Source organism: Elgaria multicarinata, chromosome 8 (genome assembly GCF_023053635.1).
Source record: "Elgaria multicarinata webbii isolate HBS135686 ecotype San Diego chromosome 8, rElgMul1.1.pri, whole genome shotgun sequence".
NCBI classification, from domain to species: Eukaryota; Metazoa; Chordata; class Lepidosauria; order Squamata; family Anguidae; genus Elgaria; species Elgaria multicarinata.
Window position 1 is genome coordinate 3,193,799 of NC_086178.1, and position 26,814 is coordinate 3,220,612.

The 26,814-nt window shown below is 49.1% G+C and overlaps 1 protein-coding gene and 1 long non-coding RNA gene across 4 annotated transcripts in view; both read right to left on the bottom strand.

Annotated features, from left to right (window-relative positions):
- Window positions 1-1,209: 1,209 nt before the first annotated feature.
- LOC134402339 (uncharacterized) lies at window positions 1,210-7,636 on the bottom strand. The gene is made up of 2 exons (XR_010025704.1): window positions 4,017-7,636; window positions 1,210-3,774 (listed from the first exon to the last, which is right to left on the bottom strand). It is a non-coding gene; the product is annotated as an uncharacterized LOC134402339 (long non-coding RNA).
- A 968-nt stretch (window positions 7,637-8,604) lies between these two features.
- Window positions 8,605-26,814, bottom strand: part of LPP (LIM domain containing preferred translocation partner in lipoma) — a 378,416-nt gene continuing 360,206 nt past the window's right edge. For all 3 annotated transcript variants that reach the window (XM_063131781.1, XM_063131780.1, XM_063131782.1), the window contains 3 exons: window positions 22,136-22,314; window positions 17,244-17,364; window positions 8,605-9,373 (listed from right to left, as the gene is read on the bottom strand). In XM_063131781.1, coding sequence (XP_062987851.1) covers window positions 9,245-9,373; window positions 17,244-17,364; window positions 22,136-22,314 — 429 coding nt within the window. In that variant the 3' untranslated portion in view covers window positions 8,605-9,244. The remainder of the gene's footprint in view (window positions 9,374-17,243; window positions 17,365-22,135; window positions 22,315-26,814) is intronic.

The window sequence follows — 26,814 nt, forward strand, 5'->3', positions numbered from 1 at the left end:
TCTGCTGCGAAATTGGCAGGTCAGATTCGTAGAAATCCATACACGCATACTTCTGTTGTTGATTTCTCTGACATTCCTACCTTCACTTGCTAGTTTTCTATGTGCAGGGTGTTCCATGTTTGCTCTTTTATGTGGGAGTGTGATCGCACCCTCCTATTCTTGTTCCCCAGGACGCTGCTTTTGATCCTGGAGGTAATCTATAGCCTGGCTTGTGATGTGGTACAGACCCAGGAGAGCTGCCCAGGGCATCGTGTGTTCGGATGATGAGTTGTGGGATGACAGGTTTGGGCAAGTGCTTTGAAATTAAGGGCCTTGCTAGACCTACCTTTGAATCCGGCCTTCAGGACGTCAGACGCGACGGGGAAAGGAAAGCCCCGTCGTGTCACCCATTTTTAAAAAATCTTAAAGGGGCCATGTGCGCAGGAGTGCACCAACGAAAAGATAAGTGTTTTTTTTTTAAAATAAAGGGTTCCCCGCTCGCCCTGCCCCTGATTCCCCCCCAATGTCTGATGTCCCCCGCTCGCCAGTCCGCCCCCCCGCTTGCCAGTCCGCCCCCCCGCTTGCCCCCCTGCTTGCCTGCTTGCTCTCCTCACCCGCTCGCCAGGTCCAATGCCCCCTCCGCCCCCCCCCGGCCGTGATCTCCCCCCCCTGGCTCCACTCTCCCCCCCATCTCTCCTGCCGGGTCTGCTCTTCCCCCCTCAGTCCCCATCACTCCCCCCCCCCCGCGATTCCCTCACCCCCGGCCCGATGGGCACAATGCTTCTATGGAGCGCTGTGCCCAGTGCACGGCTTCTCCCGGCTACTCGCGAGTAAGCGAGCCGCCGGGAAAACCCATGGAACCTGCTAGACTTTCCGCAGCCCTGTTCTCAGCCCGGGGCTGCGGAAAAACCGGCCCCAAAAGTGGTGCTGGTTATCCCGGGCCAAGGGAGGGGTTAGCCCGGCCTGACCCCGGGATCCCCTGTGCGTCATCTGCACGCACAGCAGGGAGCCTGGGCCTCGCCCCGGGCTAAACCCTCGTCTAGGAAGGCCCTAAGAATCTGCATAGTCAATGTGCTAAAATGGAGCTTAAAAGAAGCTTCCCGCTGTAGGACACAGGATCGAGAAAGCACTCGGCTCTTTGCTTTTTCCCAAGAAAGCCCACAAAAGAAACGATAGAAAGGAAAGGAATCGTAAAGCAACCAAAGGCTTAAATGATTCATGATTGTCCTGTTCCTTATAAAAGGATTTTTAATGCAGCATTTTAGCAATATTAGCATCGATCAGTGTTGCTTTTGCACAAAGCACTTAGGCTGCGATCCTGCACTCCACTCGCCTGGGAGTAACTCAGTAGAACTTACTCCCGAATGGAGACGAACAGGATTGCACTGTGAAGTTTGCTAAAAATGAACACAAAGAATGAATCAAAGGCACTGTGAAACACCACATGGAGTGAAATAAGAACGCAAGATTAGCCCTGCTAGCAAGCAGGACACCAATGCAAAAGCCCTCCCCGTTGTTTGTTCTATAGCAACTTTTATTCAGAGGTACACTGCCCCTGTGCATGGAAGCTCCATTTAGGTGTCCTAGACCTATTCTCCGTGAGTGTAAGCTGACCAACCATCTTCGCTGTAAACGAAACTATTTCCCTCCCAAATTCATTTTAGCACTACTTGCAAGTAACTGTGATTACAGCGTAATCCACACTTCCCACAAAATTAGTGCATCCGACAAAGGCAAAGAAAGAAAAACGTGGCACTGAAGAACAGACACGGCTCTCATCCACTCCCCCCCTTTTCATTTCACAGCGCCTTACACGGGAGCAATACTTGGGATATTGGACACTGAAGTTGGTAACCTCAACTCTTTTAACTTGGGAGTATTGGCGTGTGTGTCTTTCCGCTGATATTAATGGGAACAAGCAGGGTTAAATCTGTGATATTTGTCTTAAAACTAAGAGCACAACAGTTCAGGCATCAACTGCTCCAGAATGTGGCCCATTTCCTTTCTGCATTCCCGTGACTTGGGAAAATCTACACATCTAGGAAGTGAAACCCTCAAAAACCTAAAAAGCTTCAAAATGGTATATCTTTCATTATAAGTATGTATATTTATATTTATACATATATATATATAATTTTTTAAAATCCTATATATTTTAGAAAATGCATAAGAAAATCTTAGTTAATAATTTTTTAAGGAATAAAAAATAATGCATAGTTTTAAAAATCAGGGGCTTGATCCACCAATAATGTCTCCTGAGCGTGCATCATTGAAATGCATTGGTACTCCCATTCACTGTGCCAGGGCTTACACAAAAGGACATTCCTAATGGATTGGGCCCAAAGTCTTTTTGGCAAAAAGGGGAAAAAAAAGGGGGAATAGAAAAGAAAAAAAAGGGTGTGTGTGTTTCCTTTGCAATAGGTTAAATAAAGCTTTGTAATAAATATACTCCAATAAAGCCCTATGGGGGTAACATCCGAGAGCAATTCATTTAGACACTACATTTCTTACTAAGGAGACAGCTGCTTGGCAAGCTCAGAGCTGCACTCTGTCTTCTCCAGTAACTAAGATCTGAAACGCAGGATTTGGAGTACCATGTTGTGCAGCTGTCACTGGGTGGTACCATTCCAGACTGCAGGCGGGATTAAAGGCTCACCCATATTTAGAAATACAAATCTATGCAAAAAGAAAAGTAGCTTGTCAGGGAGAAAAGTCCTCACTCAGCCTTCGCCCTGACGTGCTGTGTGCAAGGCCTTTTTGTTTCATGGGCAAGTATTCACCTGTGCTTGTTTGCATGCTGCAGCTGTCTAGATCAGGCAAAGGTCGACCTACTTGTCATTGTTGTCGCCTGTGTGAACTGAGATTTCAGTCGGGCATCAGAATAGTGTCAGATATAAGAGGAGCCCGTTCACGTCTTCATTTAAAAGCTTGGCACGACAGACACACATTTTGGCAAAAGGAAACCTGCTGCCATTTTAAAACGGAAGGTTGAGGGGTTGTCCCGGACTCCCTCGCCCACGGCCACTGGCCCCATTCAGAAGACACCTTAAAACATGGCTTTAACCACGATGGTTAAGTTAGAAAGCTGGGCCGTGTTCAGAAGACACCTTAAACCACGGGTTTAACCATGATGGTTAAGTTAGAAAGCTGGGCTGTGTTCAAAAGACACCTTAAACCATGGCTTTAACCACAATGGTTAAGCTAGAAAGCTGGGCCGTGTTCAGAAGACACCTTAAACCATGGCTTTAACCACGATGGTTAAGCTAGAAAGCTGGGCTGTGTTCAGAAGACACCTTAAACCATGGCTTTAACCACGATGGTTAAGTTAGAAAGCTGGGCTGTGTTCAGAAGACACCTTAAACCATGGCTTTAACCACGATGGTTAAGTTAGAAAGTTGGGCCGTGTTCAGAAGACACCTTAAACCACGGCTTTAACCATGATGGTTAAGCTAGAAAGCTGGGCCGTGTTCAAAAGACACCTTAAACCATGGCTTTAACCACAGTGACTAAGGCAAAAAGCCTTATTGACCATGGTTAAAAGCATGGTTTAAGGTGTCTTCTGAACACAGTTGGCTTTCTGGCTTAACCACTGTGGTTAAAGCCGTGGTAAAAGGTGAACAAGGCCAATGTCTCTTCAGCCAGAGTCAACTGGTGACCAGAATTGTTCTGATCCCTGTCAGCTCTTCAGATATTGCTTCATGTCATGGAGTGTGTGTATTGCATAGGGAGTGGTCCTAAGGCTATAGTGTTAAATTGCAGTGCAGTGATTTGCAAACTTTCTACATTCCGGGGAACCTTTAAGAACCTAAGACGTGCCCTGATGCTGGATCAGACCAAGGGTCCATCTAGTCCAGCACTCTGTTCACACAGTGGCCAACCAGCCATCTCCAGGGATAAACAAGCAGGACATGGTGCAACAGCACCCTCCCACCCATGTTCCCCAGCAACTGGTGCACACAGGCTTACTGCCTCGAATACTGGAGACAGCACACAACCATCAGGGCTAGTAGCCGTGGATAGCCTTCGCCTCCAGGAACTTTTGCCACATCAGCTTGACTGCCAAGGAGCCCCGGCATATTTAGTAGAAACGGGGACGACGACACTCCGTTGGCATGCAGCTCTACGTGCTATGAGTGTGTTCGCCTTACAAGTCTGCTTTGTGATGGCACCACCCTTTCTGGAATGCCCAAGGTGCCAACTGTGGCATGTTAAAGACCTATCTTTTCACCCAGACTTTTCCCAGTTTGTTATTAGTTCTCCTATTGTAAAGGTTTTAATTGAGAATTATTTATATATACGAGATGTTTTGCATTGTTTTTAACTATTTTAACTGTGAAAATCTTGCATTTTAAACTCGGTGTTGTAAACCGCTTCAAGATGTCTTTAGATATAGTCAAGAGGAGTATACTTTGGCTAAATAAATAAAATAAGGCACTCTGTGAATGTTCTCCCTACAACATACCAGAGGTTACTTTAGATGGCCAGGTCCTGGTGGTACCAATCAAAGGCAAGGGGTGACTATTCGTCTCTCCCTTCTTAAAAGATTTTTTTTTGGGGGGGTAAGACCTCCCCCCACCCCAAACATCTGAAATAAGTGGTGCAAAAGTAAGAGAAGGCTACAATGGAAGATGACATGTCCGGACTTCTTGTAAAATTCCACGTTTGAGGCGGGAATGTTGCATGATAAAAGGCCCACCTGGGAGCACCCAGGTCTCCTCTGTGGCTGCACAGACAAAGCCCTATGAGGAGAGACTGAAAGAACTGGGCATGTTTAGCCTGGAGAAGAGAAAATTGAGGGGAGACATGATAGCACTCCTCAAATACTTAAAAGGTTGTCATACAGAGGAGGGCCAGGATCTCTTCTCGATCCTCCCAGAGTGCAGGACACAGAATAACGGGCTCAAGTGACAGGAAGCCAGATTCTGGCTGGACATCAGGAAAAACTTCCTGACTGTTAGAGTGGTACGACAATGGAACCAATGACCTCTGGAGGTTGTGGGCTCTCCCACACTAGAGCTTTCAAGAGGCAGCTGGACAGCAATCTGTCAGGGATGCTTTAGGGTGGATTCCTGCCTTGAGGAGGGGGTTGGACTTGATGGCCTTGTAGGCCCCTTCCAACTCTGCTATTCTATGATTCTATGAAAAGGAGTTGAAGTAGCAGGCATGACATCTCTCAAGTAGGGCAGGGTGAGAAATTTGCTTTGTTAAGGTGTTTTTTTTTTGTTTTTTTTTTTACAGATTTACTGTATTTGTGCCTCCCAAACCTTTCCGTGTGCTGAGACGGAGTCACGTACTAAAATCAAAATTTTTGCAAGCTTTCTGAATGCAGCCTCTCTTGGGGGGAAAAAATGGGCAAGCAAAGGTGCATATTAGGGAAAAGTGCATATAAAATGTGTATCTTTGGCAAAAGTGTGCACAAAACTGCATTTTAGTAATGCAACAAACCTGCGAAAAATTGTGCATTTTTTTAAAAAAACACTCTGCACCAACCCCCCTATGAATTTTTGTAGTTTTTTTTTTTTTTAAAAAATGAAACCTTGTGCATTAATGGGATGGAATGTGTTTGACCTTAAAAATATGACCATCTCAGAGAGACTGAGGGCATGTCTAGACCTAGGGAGGAGAGGGGGAGGACCTCGTGATATCGAGATCGCTAGATCCTCTTCCTCAGTCCACACAGGGTGCGTGACGTCCAGGGAGGAAGGAGGATGTCGCGCCTGCCATTTTGCGTGTTTTTTCCTATTGAAGATTATGAGTGCTCCATCGAAAAGGTGGTGTGGTTTTTTTTTTAAAAAAAGTTCCTGCTCTGCCCCTCCCACCCTCAATGGGCACAGAGTTCCTGAAGAGCTCTGTGCCCCATGCCTGGTTCCTCGTGGGAACCGTCCCGCAGTTTTGGGACGATCCCGAGACTGCGGGAAAAGTCGGGATTAAAACTGTCCCAGTTATTCCGGGGAAAGGGAGCGATCATTCCTCCCTGCCCCTGGAATTACCTGTGTGTCACGTGGACGCACAGGGATCACCCGGGGCGATCCCTGGGATAACCCTTCATGTAGACATGCCCCCCAGCCTAGTCTACACCTGCCATTTATCCCGGGGTGGACTTGAGTTTGTCCCTGCGGGTCCAAATGACGCACAGCTGATCCTGGGATAGCTGGGACTGCTTTTTCCCCATTTTTCCCCACCATCTCGGGACTATCTTGAGCTCCGCAGGCAGTGTGGCTCTCCCTCCCGGGCCCCCCCTCTTCCTCACAAGTAGTGGGGCTTGACTACTGGGAAGGAGCTGTGTGTGTGGAGTCTGTGGGCATTGGGGGTGAGCATTTTCGCCATGTTCGCGATGGCTCGTGGCGCATTCCAGTGCCGAGTTTATTGTGTGAGTTTTTTTAAAAAACGTACCTTCGCGCAGGATTGCGCCCGTGCTGTTGCACAAATGTCTCAGCTTGTAAAAAAATTAAAATGGCACCTCGGAACGTCCCTCCTTTACTTCTGGGAAAACTCGCTGGCGTGTAGCCCCTGAGGGACAATCCTAGAAGTGCAAAACCTCGTGGTTGTCCCTCCCCACTCCTGGAAGGCCTCCAGGTGTAGATTAGGCCTACGATAGACAGACCCATCTCTACTCTCAAGGAAGCCTGTCTACCTCCTGATAAGATTCTGGTTCCACCAGACGGAGCATGAAAAATGACATTGTAGTGCAGCCGTCTCCAATCTGGTGACCCCCAGATCTTTTGGACTTTGTCTCCCAACTGCCCCGGGCAGCTTGGCCAGTAGTCAGGGGTTCTGAGAGTTGTGGTCCTAAAGCATCAGTAGGGCCCCATCTTGGAGAAGGCTGTTGTAGTGTACGGCGTTCTGGACAGAAGGAACGGGCTGGTAACCCTTGGGGTGCTACATCTACTGGACACCGCTTTCTAGCCGGAAGCACCCACCTTTCGACCCATTTGGGGTACGGGAAGCGCTTTTGAAGCTGTACGGGCTTGAAAACTGCCTGGGGTGATCTGGTGTGTGTGTGTGTGTTTGGCAACGGCAACGGGGTGGCACAGCATGAATCCTCAACCAACACGGCCCCGTTCTTTTTTCATATCTCTCCTCATGGTTCTGGCATTGAGTGATACACCACACCGGGGGTGGGTGGGTGTACAAAGGCACTTTGAACAAGGGCGCACTGTAACTGTTACATTTCCACCACCACCTTGTTCTTTTTGCTATAAAGTTCCTTCTCTTGCTATAAAGTGCAATTTGACTTCCATCAAAGTCAGTATTATTATTTTTTTAATTCATTTTTTGGCGCTGAATTATATGGGGATCACATGACCTTCTTCCAGGGAATGTGCTTAATTCGAATTTGATCTCGAGGATCAAATCCTTTGCTGCGTTTACAACTCGGGGGATTGGTTGGATATACGGGTTTTTTTTCCCCCATTACATTTGGCAAGTTTCATAGTTGATACTGTTGCCTTACAAGCTGATCGCCAAAGTTTATGATTAGGGTTTTTGTATTTTTTAAGCGCTGCTTAAAATCTAATTGTAAAATGGAAATTTGAATGTTGCGAACTTTCAGACGTAAGTTGCCAAATTATGTGCAAGATTGTGTTTTAGCTGTAGTGTGTGTGTATGTGGGGGGGGGGCATGTCTAGACCTCCCGGTGTTCCGGGAGGGAGATGAGAGGATCCTCCTCCTCAGTCCATACGTGGCGCGCGACATCCTGGGAGGAAGGAGGATGTTGTGCCCGCCATTTTTTTTAAAGAATAGGAGCTGGAACGCAACTGCGCTCCAGTGGAAAAGTAAAAAAAAAAAAGCGCCCCTCCCCCGCTCCCCTCCCCACCCCCGATGGGCACGGAGCGCTTGAAGAGTTCCGTGCCCTGTGCCTGGTTCCTGGCTCCTTGAGTTTACTCGTGAGGAGCTGGGACGAAACCGGGACGGCTGTCCACACCTCCCATGGTCTCGGGACAATTCCGGGACTGCGGGAAAAGTCGGGATTAAAGCCTTTGCGGTTATCCTGGGGAAACGGAGGGATCTTCCCTCCCTGCACCTGGGATCCCCTCTGCATCATGTGGACGCACCAGAGACAATCCCGACGCGATCCCCAGGATAAGGCATGGTGTAGACATACCCTGTGTGTGTGTGTGTGTGTGTGTGTGTTTCTGGATAGTCCTTCAGGTGGAAGCAATGGCAGTTTGTGTGTACGTCGTTCTGTCTATTACAGCCTTCCTCAACTTGGGGCGCTCCAGATGTGTTGGACTGCATCTCCCAGAATGCCCCAGCCAGCTGGCTGGGGCATTCTGGGAGATGCAGTCCAACACATCTGGAGCGCCCCAGGTTGAGGAAGGCTGGTCTATTACAACCCAAGATGTTGGCTAATGGAAGCGCAGCTAAGATGCTTTTGAGCGCGGCTCTTTGGGTGTCTAAACCAGGAGATGCTCGCCAGCATCTGGGGAGCCCCTCCCAACATTTCCATCGCTGCTCTAACCTCTTTCCTTGCATCACTGTCTTTAAGGCACTAGTAAAATATTACAATACATTATCATATATGGGTATAGGCATAGATATAGTGTTGTGGTTTTTTTTGTATATTAGTGTGCAAACAAGCCCAGAACTTGACGGCTCGTGAAAAATAAATGACCAAAGCATCACTATAAGAGGGGTACCGCATGGGTTTCTGATTTTAGAGGCGGTTTAGCTGGAAGGGGAAAGAGACAAGCCAAGGACTGGGATAAACATTCTCTAGACTGGCCTTCCCCAACCTGGTGCCTTTCCAGCGGTGTCGGGACTACAACCCCCATCACCCCCAAGCCAGCACAGCCAATGGCCATGCTGGCTGGGGGATGATGGGATTTGCAGCCACACACTTCTGGACAGCACCAGGTTGAGGAAGACTGTTCTTGACTCTTTAAAGCCAGGAGGTGACGCACGTGGCATCAGCGGACGTCAGCCCTCTGAGGCTCTTGGTATGTCTACACTACAAACTTCAGTTAGTTTAATACCAGTTGGAGACCCACGACATCCCTCAACGAGTCCTGGGAACTGAAGTTTCACAAAGGTGCCGAGAATCTTCCGTAAAACAAGAAAGCCACAGTGCCTCTCACAGAGGTGCGTTTCCCAGGGTCCCTTGGGGAGAGGGAAGAGATGTTCAATCCAGGTGAGTCTGTAGTGTAGCTTGCAAGGCACAACGAGGTGTGGTGAAGCCCCCGGGTGGAAGCAGACCCCCTTGGCTCACGGCCCTTCCTTCCAGCTGTGCGGGAGGGGCGGGGTTGTGCAGGGCTCCCGGTCGCGTTCAGAGATCGGTGCTGGCCTTGGCTGTCAGGGCTTGGATCCGGGCCGAATTGCAGGTCTTGCAGAGGATGTGGCCATCCAGGGGGTAGCAGCCCTGGTTGTCGCCTTCAGAAAGGAGCCCTCCGCAGTCCTGCATGAGAGGAGCAGAAAGAAAGAAAAGGGGGGGGGAGTCACGCGGGGCTGATTTTCTTTTTTAGAATGCCACTCACAATAAGCTACGGAAGCCTTCTTCAGTCTGGTGCCCAACTGATGTCTTGGACTACAACTCCCAGCATTCCTGGCCATTAGTCATGCTGCCTGTGGTTGAAGGGAGTTGAAGCCCAGAATATCTGGAGGGTACCAAGTCAGGGAAGCCTGACCTACACTACAGGCCCTACAAGCGATCGAAAGATGTGTTAAGAGAATGCAACCAGGAGTCGCTTTCTACATTATCTGCTATTAGAGATGGGTGGGTTCATTTGAGGCAACGGGATTCATGGCCGCAACCCTCGCCAGCACACCCTTCCCTGTAGCGTTTATATCCAGAGATGACCGTATGCCACTGGTTCTCTCCATTCCACCAGGTTTCTGAAATGCCCCTTATTTCCAGCTTCTCCTTTAAATCCAAGCCCTCCAACTTTCCTAATTTGGCTCGGAGGCTTCTAGCATTTGCATAGAAACACGTATTCACGGCCTCTGGCATGTGCATCTTTTGCTATGGCACTTAAGCCTCTTCATTGGATAGTATATTCTACCATACACTCATGCCCTTTTCCCTCCACTCCTACATTTGGGCAAAACATTTTTTATCATCATCCCTTTTGGATGATTTAACACGAACAGGATAGATTACAGCTCCTGCTGGCTTTCCCCCAGAATTTAGTTCAAAATTGTACTGCTACTGTTTATGTTTAGCGCCAGCAGTCTGGTTCCATTTTGGGTTCAAGTGGAGCCCATCCCTCTTGCACAGGCCTGGCTTGTCCCAAAATCATGGAATCATAGAATCGTAGAGTTGGAAGGGGCCTATAAGGCCATCGAGTCCAACCCCCTGCTCAATGCCTCAGTGCCTAACAAATCTGAATCCATCCTCCCAGCACCTCTGTCTCATCCACACATTGAGACTCCTCAGCTGCGCCTGTCTGGCTGACCCTGCCTTTGGAACAGTTAGCATTTCAGAGAACACCACTTTGATGGCCCTGGATTTCAACCTCCTTCCTAGCAACCTAAATTTGGCTTCCAGGATCTCAAAACTACATTTCTCCACATCATTGGTACCAACATGCTCCACGGCCACTGATTTCACCCTGGCACTGTCTACCAGGCTAGCTAGATGGCGCGTGATATTTGCAACCTTCGCACCAAGCAGGCAGTTCACTGAGTGGTCACCATGCCCATTACAAACCCAGCTGTCTCTGTGTCTAATGATTGAATGGAGGCAAGGGGAAGGTGGGACTGAGGACTGAGGAGCCCCAGAGACATCATGGCTGAGACCAAGTCCCCAGACATCACTGGAAGAGTGCTCAGCAGCATTTTGAGACACTGAGGACCATGGGGAATAGAGATTGTAGTGGCCCATGGATCACCCAGGATCTGTAGCTGAAAAGCCCTGACATTATGTGCTTGGTTCAAATGCCAACAACTCATGTCTCCATTTTCGAGATCAGGAAGGAGGTGAAACATACACTAATGCAGGACTGGGGATCCTATGAATCTCCAGATATTCCTGGACTACAACTCCCATCATTACACTGGCTAGAACTGATGGAAGTTGGAGTTCACAACATCTGGAGGGCTATACCCTGCCCCCTAGTTGCACTAATGTGTTATCTCCATGGAGCAATGGGACAGTAACCTAGGGAGGTTGTGGGCTCTCCCACACTGGAGGCCTTCAAGAGGCAGCTGGACAACCACCTGTCAGGGATGCTTGAGGGTGGATTCCTGCATTGAGCAGGGGGTTGGACTCGATGGCCTTGTAGGCCCCTTCCAACTCTGCTATTCTATGATTCTATGTTCGAATTGAAACTTGGCATGTTTGTTTAAAAGTTTTCTTTGGCCAAAATTCAAACACTAGCTCCATTCTTCCACCTGTGAAATACACTACAATGTGACCCTGAAAGCAAGGCCTCTTGAACCCTGGGATTTCCTAGGAATAAGGGAAAGCTCATATGGTTGGCATAGCTCACAGGGCTGTTGTCACGGCTACTGGTGCAGACCTCTGTCGGCCTGAAACATGCTACATACATGCTAAGTTGTGTTTGCTCCAGAATATGAAACAGGAATTTGTCCTCTCTCCCCTGAGCTCTTCTTCAATTATATCACAACATCAGTTTCCTGAACCTCCAAGTTGCCTCCATTTTCTGATGCACAAAAGGAACTCCCATTGTGTTACTTTCTCCTTCCCCAAGCTTGGTCCACTTGCAGTCTTGGACTGCAACTCCCATTTTTCCTAGCCAGCATGGCCAGCGCTGAACTGTGCTAGACATGTGGGCGAGCGTGACTCAAAAACAAAACTCTACCAAAACAAGTACAAAGATATTGACACACTACTTAAAATCCGGCAACTACAAGCGCCGTGTTGGACCACCTAGTTAATGATTCATCTGATTCTTCAATTAATCCACTCGTATAACGCGGCTTGTATCCAGGGAGGCGGCGAAGGCGAAGGCAGCCAAGGAACGTTTCCATCCAAATGCTGATTTTACTTGCTTGACAAACCTTTAAAGCCCTGCTTGTAAAAGCCACCTCAGCTCGTCCTCAGAAGACGGCAGAGCTGAGCGGCTCAAATCCAAACAAACCCAGCAGGGACGGCGTGTCCAGTTTTGGGCGACACACTGCAAGTTGTGTAGGAAAGCGAGCTGTTCCGTACTTTGCAGGGTTTTATTTGTTTATACCAGTATTTTCATGCCGCTTCTCCGCCACAGCTGGGTATATTTAGCCCAGAGAAGAGAAGGTGGCTTCAGGTATCTGAAGGTTTGTCACACACAGGATGGAGCAAACTTGTTTTCTGTAGCTCCAGGGGGCAGGACTAGAACCAAGGGGTGGAAATTGGAAGGATGCAGATTTCGGCTAAACATTAGGGGAAAGTTCCTAACGGTTAGAGTTGGAACAATGGAACACGCTCTGCCTCGGGGAATGGCAGGTTCTTCTTTGCTGGAGCTATTTCAGCAAAGGCTGAAATAGCTCCAGCATTTCAGGCACGCTGCATCTGCATCCTGCATTACGGATCCTGCGTTGGGATGGGGGAGGGTCAGACTAAATGACCTCCAATGCCCTTCCCGACTAAGCAGCTTCCAACATAAAATGATGCAACAACATTCAGAACAAATGCTCCCAACAACAAATATAAATTAAATTTAAATTAAACTTAATTTTACTATTACTTATTTATTCACTATAAGGATTTATAAACCGTCCTTCAGTGAATTCCCAGGGCTGAAATAGAGAGTCATTTTAATTGTGTTTGCTCCCCCTCTGGAAATGGCACTAAAAGAAATGGCTACAAAATGGACTTCAATGCATTTGAAGGCTGTCCAATGAACCGTGATACATTCTGGCTGAAGTCTTACAGGCTGTAGAGCAACATGTGTGATGTTCATACTTATGGAAGTGTGTTGTGTGTTGTGTGTTGTTTTTTAAAAAAGGGCACCAGCAGAAGTACAGCATACAACACGAGGGGCAGGCTCAAATAAATCTAAGACTGACCATTTTCTCAGGACTGTGCAGCTGTATCGTACTGAGTGCACTGAAACGTGGACCACAGAATGTCAGTCTCATGGAACTCCTAGAATGGGCAACCTTTATTAGTGATGAAGATAATGATTTTGTAAAATTGCATTTGAAAGATGCAATTTGGGAAGCAGCAAGGGCCTGAATGCTGCTCAGCATACAGTAGAAATACCTACCAGCTATTGCCCAGGGCTGAGATCTCCAACATGCAACTCCTTTGCTGAGGGAACTGCACTGGCTGCCTGTTTGCTACCCAGCCAGGTATAATTTTTTACACTAGCGTACAAATCCCCAAACAACTTGTGACCAGGATACCTGAGAGAGTGCCTCTTCCCTTACCAACCTGCCTTACCAACCTCTACTATTCTGTCATAGAGTCACAGAATAGTAGAGTTGGAAGGGGCCTCTAAGGCCATCGAGTCCAACCCCCTGCTCAATGCAGGAATCCACCTTAAAGCATCCCTGACAGATGGCTGTCCAGCTGCCTCTTGAAGGCCTCCACTGTGGGAGAGTCCATGACCTCCCTAGGGAATTGATTCCACTGTCATACTGCTCTAACAGCCAGGAAGTTTTTCCTGAGGTCATCAGAGGGCATGCTCCTGGTGGTTCCACATGGATAGGCTGACCATATGAAAAGGAGGACAGGGCTCCTGTATCTTTAACAGTTGTATTGAAAAGGAAATTTCAGCAGGTGTCATTTGTACATATGGACAACCTGGGGAAACTTCCTCTTCATCACAACAGTTAAAGCTGCAGGTGCCTGGCCCTCTTTTAAATCTGGTCACTCTAGTATAGCTCCTGCACCTTTAACTGTTGTGAGGAAGATTGAATTTCATCAGGTTCTCCATATATATGCTGAAATTCTCATTTCTGTGCAACTGTTAAAGATACAGGAGTCCTGTCCTCCCTTTCATATGGTCACCCTACACATGGACCTATGTCCCACCTGGAGTCCACCCAGAGAAGAGCCTTCAGTGTGGTGGCCCCATTCCTATGGAACTCCCTGCCTCTGGAAGTCAGGCAGGCGCTAACTCTGTGCTGCTTCTGGCACCTCCTGAAAACAGCTCTTTTCCAGGAAGCCTTCCTTGACTGACCGGACATGGTTTTCATTGGGGTTCTGTTTTTATAAAAGATTAATTTTAATATGGTGTATTAATATATTTTTAAAAATCTTTTTACTATTTTACCTCCTATGCTCACTGCTCTGGAATCTGTTTTAGGTATGGAGCAGTATACAAATGTTGCAAATACATAAATAAATAAACAAGGCGGCTCTTGGTGCCTACCAGGTTTCCTGACCCTCCTGTTTTTTATTTTATTTCTTAAGATGATGATGGTGATGGTTTAAGTAATGGGGAGGCTGGCATGATGGAGCGCCAGATGCTGTCCTCCAGCAACGTCAGCATTTCACACCTGGTGTTCAGCCCCCACCTCTGCCTTGTACATGGTTTGGGACCGCAATACCTGACAGAACGCCTCTCCCGACATGAACCTACCCATACACTGCGCTCAACATCTAAGGTCCTCCTCCGAGTGCCTACTCCGAGGGAAGCTCAGAGGATGGCAACAAGGGAGAGGGCCTTTTCGGTGGTGGCCCCCTGACTGTGGAATGATCTCCCCGATGAGGCTCGCCTGGCACCAACACTGTTCTCTTTTCGGCGCCAGGTCAAGCCTTTTCTCTTCTCCCAGGCATTTTAACAGCATTTAACGACGTTAAGTTTGTTTTAAATGGACCCCAGAATTGTTGTTCTTAAATGGGTACTGTTGTTTTTATACTTTTTTGATTTTGATAGTTTTTAAATTTTGTAGACTTTTTAATGTTTACCATTTTAAACTGTTGTAAACCGCACAGAGAGCTTTGGCTGTGGGGCGGTAGATAAATGTAATAAATAAATAAATATAATAAATATAATAGGTTCTTGGTGAAGTTCCTTTTATTTTAGGCCGTTTCTACACAGGCCTTTATCCCTGGGATCGTCCCGGGATCATCCCTGTTCATCCAAATGCCACACAGGGGATCCCGGGAGCAGGCAGGGATGACCCCTCCATTTGCCTGGGATAATCCTTAGGTGTAGAAAGGACCAGAGTCTCACTAGTTTCCCTTCAGGGAAACGGATGTTTTTGGGGACCCTTGGTCCTAGGGCACAATTGCACCCCTTTTTGGGGGCAGCCTTCCTTTTTTGTGTGTGGTAACAATACTTTTATTTGAATTTTATAGCACATACAAAAACCACGCTACATCAACTCAATATACCACAATAATGAAATTGAATAAAAAAGGAACTTATTAAAATAATGTAATAATATCTCGTGCACCCTGCCCCCCCCCCCCCCAGGACCCGTATTCTCCTTTCCAAAATTGTAATGTATCCTGGGGCAGTCTTCCTTTGATGGCTTTAACAGCAACTTTACAGAGGTTCATCAGACGAGCGTTTTATTGCTCACTCACTACTCCCCAGTTACAGATGTGCGCGCCCCCCCTTTAGACAGCAATGTCCGCCTCCCACTCCTTCTGCTCGTTTCTCCATTGCAAAATAGACCCCCTTTAATCCGACTTCTTTTTTAAAAAAAATGTGCCATGATCTCTTGCTGTGTGCAGGAACAGCAGTGCGATAAAAACAGCCCTTGTATGGGCCACGTGGACTTCGTTCACTTCCTCTTTCCTCTCTGGAAAGAATGAGGAAGTATGTAGGGTGACCCTATGGAAACAAGGACCGGGCTCCTGTATCTTTAACAGTTGTATTGAAAAGGGAATTTCAGTAGGTGTCATTTGTATAGATGGGGAACTGGGTGAAATTTCCTCTTCATCACAACACTTAAAGCTGCAGTTGCCCTGCCCTCTTTTAAATCTGGTCAGTCTAGTAAAGCTCCTGCACCTTTAACTATTGTGATGAAGATGGAATTTCATCAGGTTCTCCGTATATACAAATTACAACTGCTGAAATTCCCTTTTCTATGCAACTGTTAAAGATACAGGAGCCCAGTCCTCCTTTCCATAGGGTCACCCTAGTGGCTGCGAGAGCTGGACCATAAGGAAAGCTGAGCGAAGGAAGATAGATGCTTTTGAACTGTGGTGTTGGAGGAAAATGCTGAGAGTGCCTTGGACTGCAAGAAGATCAAACCAGTCCATGCTCCAGGAAATAAAGCCAGACTGCTCACTTGAGGGAATGGTATTAAAGACAAAACTGAAGTACTTTGGCCACATAATGAGAAGACAGGATACCCTGGAGAAGAGGCTGATGCTAGGGAAAGTGGAAGGCAAAAGGAAGACCAAGGGCAAGATGGAGGAATGATATTCTGGAGGTGACAGACTTGACCTTGGGGGGGTGGCGACAGCCGACAGAAAGCTCTGGCGTGGGCTGGTCCATGAAGTCATGAAGAGTCGGAAGCGACTGAACGAATAAACAACAAGATCAAGAGTAGGCACCCAGAGGAGGTTCCAGTTATCAATCTGGCCACTGCATTTTGCACAAGCTGCAGCTTCCGAACCGTCTTCAAAGGCTGCCCCATGTAGAGGGCATTGTAGTAATCTAATTTGGAGGTTACCAGAGCATGGACGACTGAAGCTAGGTTATCCCTGTCCAGATAGGGGCGTAGCTGGGCCACCAACTGGAGTTGGTAGAAGGCACTCCGTGCCACCGAGGCCACCTGGGCCTCAAGTGACAGAGATGGTTCTAGGAGAACCCCCAAGCTACGAACCTGCTCCGTCAAGGGGAGTGCAACCCCATCCAGAACCGGTTGAACACCCCCCATCCGGTCAGAGGAACCACCCACCAGCAGCATCTCAGTCTTGTCTGGATTGAGTTTCAGTTTATTAGCCCTCATCCAGTCCATTTTCGCAGCCAGGTTACTTTAGTATAGCTCTTACACCTTTAACTGTTGTGATGAAGATGGAATTTCATCATGTTCCCCATATATACAAATGACACCTGCTGAAATTTCCCTTTCAATGCAACTGTTAAGATACAGGAGCCCTGTCCTCCTTTTCGTAGGGTCACCCTAGAAGTGTGGAAAAGCGACGGTAAGGAAACACGATCCCCTCCACCACCCCACCACCCCGTGATGACAGTCATAGACAGGAAATCAGGCAGTGAAGTCTTTTCCTGGCATGGAGATGCATGGAAATGATAGCGGGGGGAAAGGTCACCTCTTAATGTCTGCGTACCAGGCTGCTGTAAAAGGCCTCAGAGGCCACCAAGGGGCAGATCTATGCAGGGGGTGGTTTGTCAGGAAGCCAATCCCCCTTCCCCCCCCCCCCCGCCCAGTTCTTCTTCACGCCCACTGAGGCTACTCACCTCGCACCGGTAGCACTGGACGTGGAAGTCCCGGTCTAAGGCCACGATGCGGACCGTCTCCTCCTGGCCCTGAGCAGGCATGATGGGCTCCTTACAGACGGAGCAGCGAGGAGCAAATTTCCTAGAGAATGAAGCAAAGTTTGCCGTGAAAATTCGCATCGTTGACCGCCCGAAACTGGAGAGCAATTAACGCTCCGATGTCGGCGTGCGTGGTGTGTGTGTGTGTGTGTGTGTGTGTGTGTGTGAATTCGCTCTGGGTTTCAGTCAGGACCACTCAGGGCTCTAAAGGAGCTATTCACCGCTTTAGACTTCTGACTGGTTCTGAAGAAATTTTGGAGACATTCTGATGGGTTGTCTTTGTGTTCCTTGCGCTTACCTTACTTGGCAGGTGGCCCAAGGAGTGCGCAGAAGTGTCTTTTGTTGTAACGATCAACTCTCCAGCATCCCATTGCCTCCTTGGCTTCCCACACTTCCATTAGACCCCAGGGGAAGGTGTCACGAGGTCATGCCTCCCGCAGGGTTGTTTTCATATCAGGAAGTGTGGGCAGCCTGGGAGGCTGCAGACCAGTCGGGAAATGTGTAATAGAATGAATCAACACAAAGGGCCTTGCTAGACCTACCTGTTAATCCGATGGGGAGTAGGGGTGAGGCTGCGCTGCAGTTAGCGCGGGCCGTCGCCCCAGTCTACACGTGACACGCGACGGGGTAAGGAAAAGCCCCGTCGCGTTGGCCATTTTAAAAAAAACTTAAAGGGGCCATGTGCGTAGGAGTGCACCAACAATAATTTTTTTTTAAAAGGGTTTCCCACTCCCCCTTGCTCCCAATTTCCCTCCCACAATGTCTGATGCCCCCCTGCCCGCCGCCCGGCTCACTTACTCCCCCGCTCGCTCACCCGTCCACCTCCCCGCTCGCTCGCCCCCCCCGCTCGCTCACCCCCACTCACTCGCCCCTGCTCGCTCGCTCACTCGTCCACCCCCCCTGCTCGCTCGCCCATCTGCCCCCCGCTCGCTCGCTAACCCCCCCCACCCGTCCACCATGTCTAATGCCTCCTCCGCCCCCCCCCAGTCACGATCTCCCTACCCTGGCTCTGCTCTTCCCCCCATCTCTCCTGCCAGGTCCGCTTCCCCCCCTGGCCCCCATCTCTCCCCCCCACAACCCCCCCGGCCCGATGGGCATAGTGCTCTGCCCAGTGCTATGGAGCCCGGGGCTGAGGAAATACCGGGCCACAAGCGGATCCGGTTATCCCAAGTCAAGGGAGGGTTTAGCCTGGCCTGACCCCGGCATCCCCTGTGCATCATCTGGACGCACAGGGGTGAGCCTGGGTATCAGCCTGGGCTAAACCCTCGTCTAGCAAAGGCCACACACACACACACACACACACACACACACTCCTCAGCCACCTTGCAGTGATTAAAACACCACCAAAGAAATTCAAAATGAAGTATCAAACTCCCCGAGAACGAAGAAGGAAAGTGGAATCCTCTTTAACGGGGGAGGAAAGCTTTCGGGAAATCGGAGGACGGATTTTGAAACCGCACTCGCTCCACCTCTTCCCTGGAGCTACACACAACACTGCATTGCGGAGGACACAAAATAGGAGCCAGGCTAGCCACACGCGTGATGCTGTTGCCACTGGCAGTAGCACTGCAAAAAAACCAAAATACTTAGGAATAAATGAAAGAAGCTGTGCTACAGCCCTTGCCAATGGTGAGTCCTACCTGTGAGAAACTATGGTGGAGTTTTTCCTCCCCTTGGAGAGATTTGGTGAAATGGTCTCCCCAAGTTCTCTGCCCACAAATAAGAGTAGATATTATCTATCTATTTATCTATCTATCTCTATCTCTATCTCCTGCCTTTTTCTGAACACCGGGGCCCAATCTACACCAAGCAGGGTGTTGGACTATGAAAGTGGTATATAAAAGGCAGGAGCCGCACCAAGGCAGGATATAGCTCTATGAAAGCGGAAGATGGGACATGTGTCAACGGGCCTCAACAGTTGTCGGTGCACTTCAATACCGCTATAAAGCAGTCGTGCGGCTCCTGCCTCTTATATACCGCTTTCATACCGCTTTCATAGTGCCATATCCTGCTTGGTATAGATCTAGCCTGTGACTCAAGGCGGCTTTCCAGAATTAAAACATATATAATTAAAATTTTGAGAAGTTCTTTGCGCACAGCTCTAATCAGGACTCGTAGCTATTGATAGCTTTATCGCTCCTGGTGGTTCCACAGGGAATCTGGTGATAAGGATCACTCCCAAATTAGAATTCGTCTAATCCAAGTTGGTGGCAAAGTCAACAGGGCAGGAAGGCGAGCTTGGAGGAATCTCCCAGCAAATCGGAGAGACTGTGGCATTCAAGAGGCAGCTGGACAACCATCTGTCAGGGATGCTGTTGGATGGATTCCTGCAATGAGCAGGGAGTTGGACTCGATGGCCTTGTAGGCCCTTTCCAATTCTGCTATTCTATGATTCTATGAAAAAAGAGGGATCCATTTTACATCGGCATGAAACCACAAAGAGCCATTAAGTCAAAACCAGCAGCTCCGTTTGTGCCCAGCGTCAACTTTGGATCGGCCTGAGAAGTTGGAACAGCTCATTTGCACCAAATGTTTAGATCTCTCTTGGCTAGGTGACTGGGAGGTGGGCAGCTTGTCAATGTGCTGTCAATGTGGAACCACCAGCCTCTTCCATGAGAAATGAGGGAATCATGCCTGCAGTGTCCTCTTGAGCACGGGTTTGCACCCATAAGGCCCAGACGTCAGAGTCTAGCCATCACAGAATCATAGAATAGCAGAGTTGGAAGGGGCCTACAAGGCCATCAAGTCCAACCCCCTGCTCAATGCAGGAATCCACCCTAACAGAGGGTTGTCCAGCTGCCTCTTGAAGGCCTCTAGGGTGGGAGAGCCCACTACCTCCCTAGATCACTGGTTCCATTGTCGTACTGCTCTAACAGTCAGGAAGTTTTTCCTGATGTCCAGCTGGAATCTGGCTTCCTGTCACTTGAGCCCATGATTCTGTGTCCTGCACTCTGGGGTGATCGAGAAGAGGTCCTGGCCCTCCTCTCTGTGACAACCTTGCAAGTATTTGAAGAGTGCTATCATGTCTCCCCTCCATCTTCTCTTCTCCAGGCTAAACATGCCCAGTTCTTTCAGTCTCTCTTCATAGGGCTTTGTTTCCAGACCCCTGATCATCCTGGTTGCCCTCCTCTGAACACGCTCCAGCTTGTCTGCATCCTTCTTGAATTGTGGAGCCCAGAACTGGACGCAATACTCTAGATGAGGCCTGACCAGGGCCGAATAAAGAGGAACCAGTACCTCATGTGATTTGGAAGCTATACTTCTATTAATGCAGCCCAAAATAGCATTTGCCTTTCTTGCAGCCATATCGCACTGTTGGCTCATATTCAGCTTGCGATCTACAACAATTCCAAGATCCTTCTCGTTTGTAGTATTGTTGAGCCAAGTATCCCCCATCTTGTAACTGTGCATTTGGTTTCTATTTCCTAAATGTAGAACTTGGCATTTATACCTCTTAAATTTCATTCTGTTGTTTTCAGCCCAGCACTCCAGCCTATCAAGATCACTTTGAAGTCCTAATCAAGCCTCTCGCTGTCAAAATTAAAAGGTAAACGGCTTGCATTTATATCTATATCCGTCAATGTTGGTTTCCTTTTTTTTTAAAAAAAATGGAGGGCTAGACTGTGCTTGTGTTTATTCCTCCAAGCAAGAGGAATGTGCGCATTAAAAAACAACGCCCACCTCCCCAAGTTCGCCAGATTAGCTGCGGTGAGGGGGTGGGAGAATGGCTGGGGATGGGGAAATGACAGTTTCAAAGCAGGCCTTCCCACTGTTGCCTTTCGAAAGATATTTGAAATAATTTTTGCCACCAGAGTAGACGGAAAATATACCCCTTGTATTAAGTAGGGTTGTGCACGGACCCCCCGATCCTCTTCGCTCCACCCCGCCTCGATCTGCCTAGGGTCTGCTCCACTCCGCTGTGGAGCTCCGGCTCCGAATCGGAGCTCCGCAGTGGCGGGGAGCGGCGCCAGGTAAGGCCCCCTCCCTCCTCCCCCTTACCTGTGTCCATCCGCGGACCCGTGGCTGCTTCAACTGAGCCCGAGGACTCAAAAAGGAAGACTAGGCCGCGGCCTAGTCTTCCTGTTTGAGTCCTCAGGCTCAGTTGAAGCAGCCGCGGGACCACAGACGGATGCAGGTAAGACCCCCCTCCCCCTTACCTGGTTCTGCCACCATCGCGGCATGGGCGGCAGCGGCAGCGGCAGGGCCAAGTAAACCCCCCTTACCTTTTTTGCGGAGCTCCGGATCGAGGCGAAGGATCCGCCTTCACCTCGATCCGCTCCGCAACGCTCCGCTGCTCCCCGATCCTCTTCGCCTTAAGGGGAGGCGAAGCCCCCCAATCCGCTTCTGCTTCTCCAGTCTGAGGAGAAGTGGAGCACATCCCTAGTATTAAGTAACTTTTCTGTGGCCAAAAAAGGTTTGAAAACGCATCTTGGTTCTTCCTCAAAAATGGTGGCTCTCATGCAGGATGGGCAGCTGTCAGGCACGAACGGATGGGTCAGGTAATTCCCGGCAGCTCAGCGGGTGAAGGGTAGCGGCTCGCCATCATCCTGGAACAGGCTGAAGCACTCCAAAGTGCTTTGGTGCTGCTCCAAGCCACTCCAGACTGTTTTGACCCAATTCGGATTTGGACCGAAATGGTCTGAATCGTCCCTCTTCGGTTCAGGATCCAGATCTGGAACCGAAGCGGTGTACAGGGCCTACCAACAATCATTCTCTCACACATGCATCCAGGCCGCACTCATCATTCCTCACATCCCTCAAGACCCTGAAGAGGATCCAGGCAGGGGCAGAGGCACCTATCCACGCGGACCCACCTGTGGAAATCTTCGATGCAATGAATGTTGCCGCCGGCGTCCACAGTGAAAGGGATGCCATCCAGGCTGCGGTTGCATATCACGCACGTGAAGCAGTGGGGGTGGTAGGCCTTGCCGGTGGCACGCAGGATCCGTTCCATGATGGGCTTGGTGCAAACGCTGCACTGCTCCAGAGTGTTCTGTGGCAAGAAAGTGCAGTGGAAATTGGTCAGCTACAGGCAATCTGGAAATTTCCTCCAGCCCGGATGGCCAGCCACTAACCACGCCAATGCTTGGAGGCCTTGCCAGAATTGACGCCGGCAAAGGACTCTTTCCTTCTGATACTTAAAAAAGAAAAACTTAGCAGCACAGCCTTCCAATATGTTTGACTGCAACTCTCATAGGAATGATGGGATTTGCAGACCAGCACATCTGGGGGGCATCAGGTAGGGAAAGGCTGAAGTAACCTAACCAGGGGCCTACAAGGCCATCGAGTCCAACCCCCTGCTCAATGGATTCCTGCATTGCGCAGGGGGTTGGACTCGATGGCCTTGTAGGCCCCTTCCAGCTCTGCTATTCTATGATTCTATGATTCTATGTCCCAGGTCTACTCTCTCAAAATCTGCCATTCAATTAGAATCACGGCGTTTCTCTCTCTCCTCTGAGCAGTGGAGGCCTTAAGAACATAAGAAGAGCCCTGATGCTGGATCAGACCAAGGGTCCACCTACTCCAGCACTCTGTTCACACAGGGGCCAACCGGCCATTGGCCAGGGACCCACATATATCCTGCAACATATGCAACACCATATGTTGCAGGATATGGTGCAACAGCACCACCAACCCATGTTCCCCAGCAACTGGTGCACCCAGGCTTACTGCCTCTGATACTGGAGGAAGCACACAACCATCAGGGCTAGTAGCCATTGAAAGCCTTCACCTCCAGGAATTTATCCAACCCCCTTTTAAAGTCATCCAAGTTAGTGGCCATCATTACATCCTGTGGTAGTGAGTTCCATAATTTAACTATGCACATAATTTAACTATGTGCTTCAGGATGCACATGGCCAGTTGCTAATGGCCATCCAATACGGCAGCCCAGCTCAGCTGGTGACTGACCAAGCTGAACAAAGCCATTCACTGTGGCCGGTCTACCACTTCATAGAATCATAGAATAACAGAGTTGGAAGGGGCTTACAAGGCCATCGAGTCCAACCCCCGTCTCAATGCAGGAATCCACCCTAAAGCATCCCCGACAGATGGTTGTCCAGCTGCCTCTTGAAGGCCTCTAGTGTGGGAGAGGCCACAACCTCCCTAGGTAACTGATTCCATTGTCGTACTGCTCTAACAGTCAGGAAGTTTTTCCTGATGTCCAGCTGGAATCTGGCTTCCTTTAACTTGAGCCCGTTATTCCGTGTCCTGCACTCTGGGAGGATCGAGAAGAGATCCTGGCCCTCCTCTGTGTGACAACCTTTTAAGGATTTGAAGAATGCTCTCATGTCTCCCCTCCATCTTCTCTTCTCCAGGCTAAACCTGCCCAGTTCTTTCATTCTCTCTTCATAGGGCTTTGTTTCCAGACCCCTGATCATCCTGGTTGCCCTCCTCTGAACACGCTCCAGCTTGTCTGCGTCCTTCTTGAATTGTGGAGCCCAGAACTGGACGCAATACTCTAGATGAGGCCTAACCAGGGCCGAATAGAGAGGAACCAGTACCTTACGCGATTTGGAAGCTACACTTCTATTAATGCAGCCCAAAATAGCATTTGCCTTTCTTGCAGCCATATCACACTGTTGGCTCATATTCAGCTTGCGATCTACAACAATTCCAAAGTCTTCGCAACAAGACTTTGTCCACCCCCAACACACACACACACACACACACACACACACACACACACACACGTGTTTATTTCAAAAGAGCACGTAATTGATATGTATGTTTGGGGAAAGTACACATGGAAACCAGCACAGATCGTCATGCGAAAAGATTAACACAGACCTGAGTCAGAATGAGCTTTGAGACGGCGTTCAGAGCACTTTGGGGAGCACGAGTGTTGCTGATTTGCACCTCCCTGGCCTATCAGCTGCTGTGAGGTGTGACAGCTAAACAGAAACTCCAGGTTCCGAGCTGGTCTACCTTTGAATACCAGACGCTGGGAGGGGGCAACACAATGACTTTGTGCCCTGCTTCCTACTTGCCTGTTGCTGCCTCCTGCAAGCTGCGGACAGCCTTTGCATTCTCTGCTCCTGCAACCCCCCCCCCCCCGCCAGACCTGGATCTGACGCTGGAATCCCGGGGTTCTATCCGGATGCTCCGGCATTCCTGTTCCATGCAACGACATGCTCAGGTCTGGCAACTTGTCTTGGGAGTTGCTTCGACCCCCATGAAGAGGCTTTGTCTGGCCTCCAAAGAGCGAAACAGGCCCAGCTGGGATGCTAGGGGAGACGGCAGGCTGAAGCTTTCTAATCACCTACACACACACACACACACACACACACACACACACACACACACACCAGCTCCAACACTCCCTGCAACTGCAATCTGGCTCAGCAATCCCGTTTTTCCACCCGCGAAGAAGCACAAAAATAGCCAAACTTTCCCTGCTACCCGGAGGCATTTTTGGAGCCAGCTTGCGGTAAGGAGTAACTGAAGTTTAAACCTTATTACTACCACACATGTCTCTAGGAGCCTGATAATTAGCCGGCACAACGTTTTATAGACTGTTTCTGGCTTCAGGGGCTTCTTGTACCTTTTCAAAACAAACCAGAGCAACAGAAATATTTGAACGGAGATCTGGAATGCCTGTCTGGAAACGGCAGGCGCACGGGGGAACCCGGCCACTGTAGGCACCTTCCTGACCCCCACAGATCTGCTTTCCGGGCTTCATGCCCGGAAGAGAGCCCCCCCCCCTCCTGCAGCCTGTTTTCTCTCTGGAAAACAGGCTTGGGAGTGCTTGAGAGTTCTTGGGAGCATGTGAAGAGTGCATTTTCCTCGCTGCTAAGAAACGAAGGCTTGAGATTGGGGTGTTTGCATGGGCTACTATTCTACATGCCGTGATTCTTGCGGGAGCCTCCAGTGAGGTAAAGGAGAGAGAGGAGCCAACCACGCGCCACGGGGAAGACCAGGAAACGAGGCAATCCAGCCCTGCATGTACAGCTGTTAAGATGTCAGATCACAGCTTGCTGCTCGGGGGAGATGCTGGCGTGGATCGCAGTCGGAAGGACTTTCCATCTTGGAGGGATTAATGTGTTTCCACCATGACATCCCGGTGGAAGCAAAGCCAATTCCACAGCAAGGGCGATTCACCTCCCCAGACGGATTCCAGTACGTGGTGGCAGAAGGAAAAGAACGCCATTAGAATCATAGAATAGAGTTGGAAGGGGCCTACGATTGCTAATGGCCATCCAATATGGCAGCCCAGCTCAGCTGGTGACTGACCAAGCTGAACAAAGCCATTCACTGTGGCCGGTCTATCACTTCATAGAATCATAGACTAGCAGAGTTGGAAGGGGCCAACTTTCCTTTTCCCCCTCCTCCTCCTCCCTCCCTGTCCCCTTTCCTTTTGTGTCATGTCTTTTAGATTGTAAGCCTGTGGGCAGGGACTGTCAAGAAATACTTTTGTAAGCCGCCGTGAGAGCCTTTTTTGGCTGAATGGCGGCATAAAAATCCTTAAATAAATAAATAAATAAATAAATAAATAAATAAGGGGCCTATAAGGCCATCAAGTCCAACCCCCTGCTCAATGCAGGAATCCACCCTAAAGCATCCCTGACAGATGGTTGTCCAGCTGCCTCTTGAAGGCCTCTAGTGTGGGAGAGCCCACCACCTCCCTAGGTAACTGATTCCATTGTCGTACTGCTCTAACAGAAAGTTTTTCCTGATGTCCAGCCGGAATCTGGCTTCCTTTAACTTGAGCCCGTTATTCCATGTCCTGCACTCTGGGAGGATCAAGAAGAGATTCTTGCCCTCCTCTGTGTGACAACCTTTTAAGTATTTGAAGAATGCTCTCATGTCTTCCCTCAATCATCTGCTTGATGGCATCACATTGGGCACATCATACATGTTCACATCTTTGGTGATCTAGAGAAAGACACCCAGCGGGAAAAGCCTCCTTTTCCCACCAACAAAGCAGAACTTACATTTCTCTGAGAGGTCACTGTGAAACTCAGTAGGGTACATGTGCAACATGATTCTCTGCCTGATGTGTGCATGCCAGCCTCTCCCACCCGCCCCGCCCCATGTTTTTGAAGGCTGCACTAGTTCACAGGGACCAAAAAATAATAAAAAAATAAAAATCACCCAATTGAATCATTCAAATGAAGTGCAGTCATCATTGCACCGTTGCCAACGTTCAAAAACACAAGGATCTCCAACCCAACAATAGAAGCATTAGACATGGCAGGGTTTTTTGTTTTGTTCTTAATTAAAGAAGAAACAAATGTCCTCTCTTGTTTTGGCAAAGAAAAACAGCAGCAACAACACAGAAACTCATGTGAAAGAAGATGCAGATGAAGGACCCCCGTTATCATTGGGTCTCCTTCCAACAGATGGGCCAATTTTACGTGAACACAATGGGGGGGGGGGGAAAGAGGGAGAGAAAACTAGCAAATTTCCCATGATGGATTATTAGACAATAAAAGCCCTATGGAATTCACGACCACAAAAGGCAGTGCTGGCCATCAATATCGATGGCTCTAAA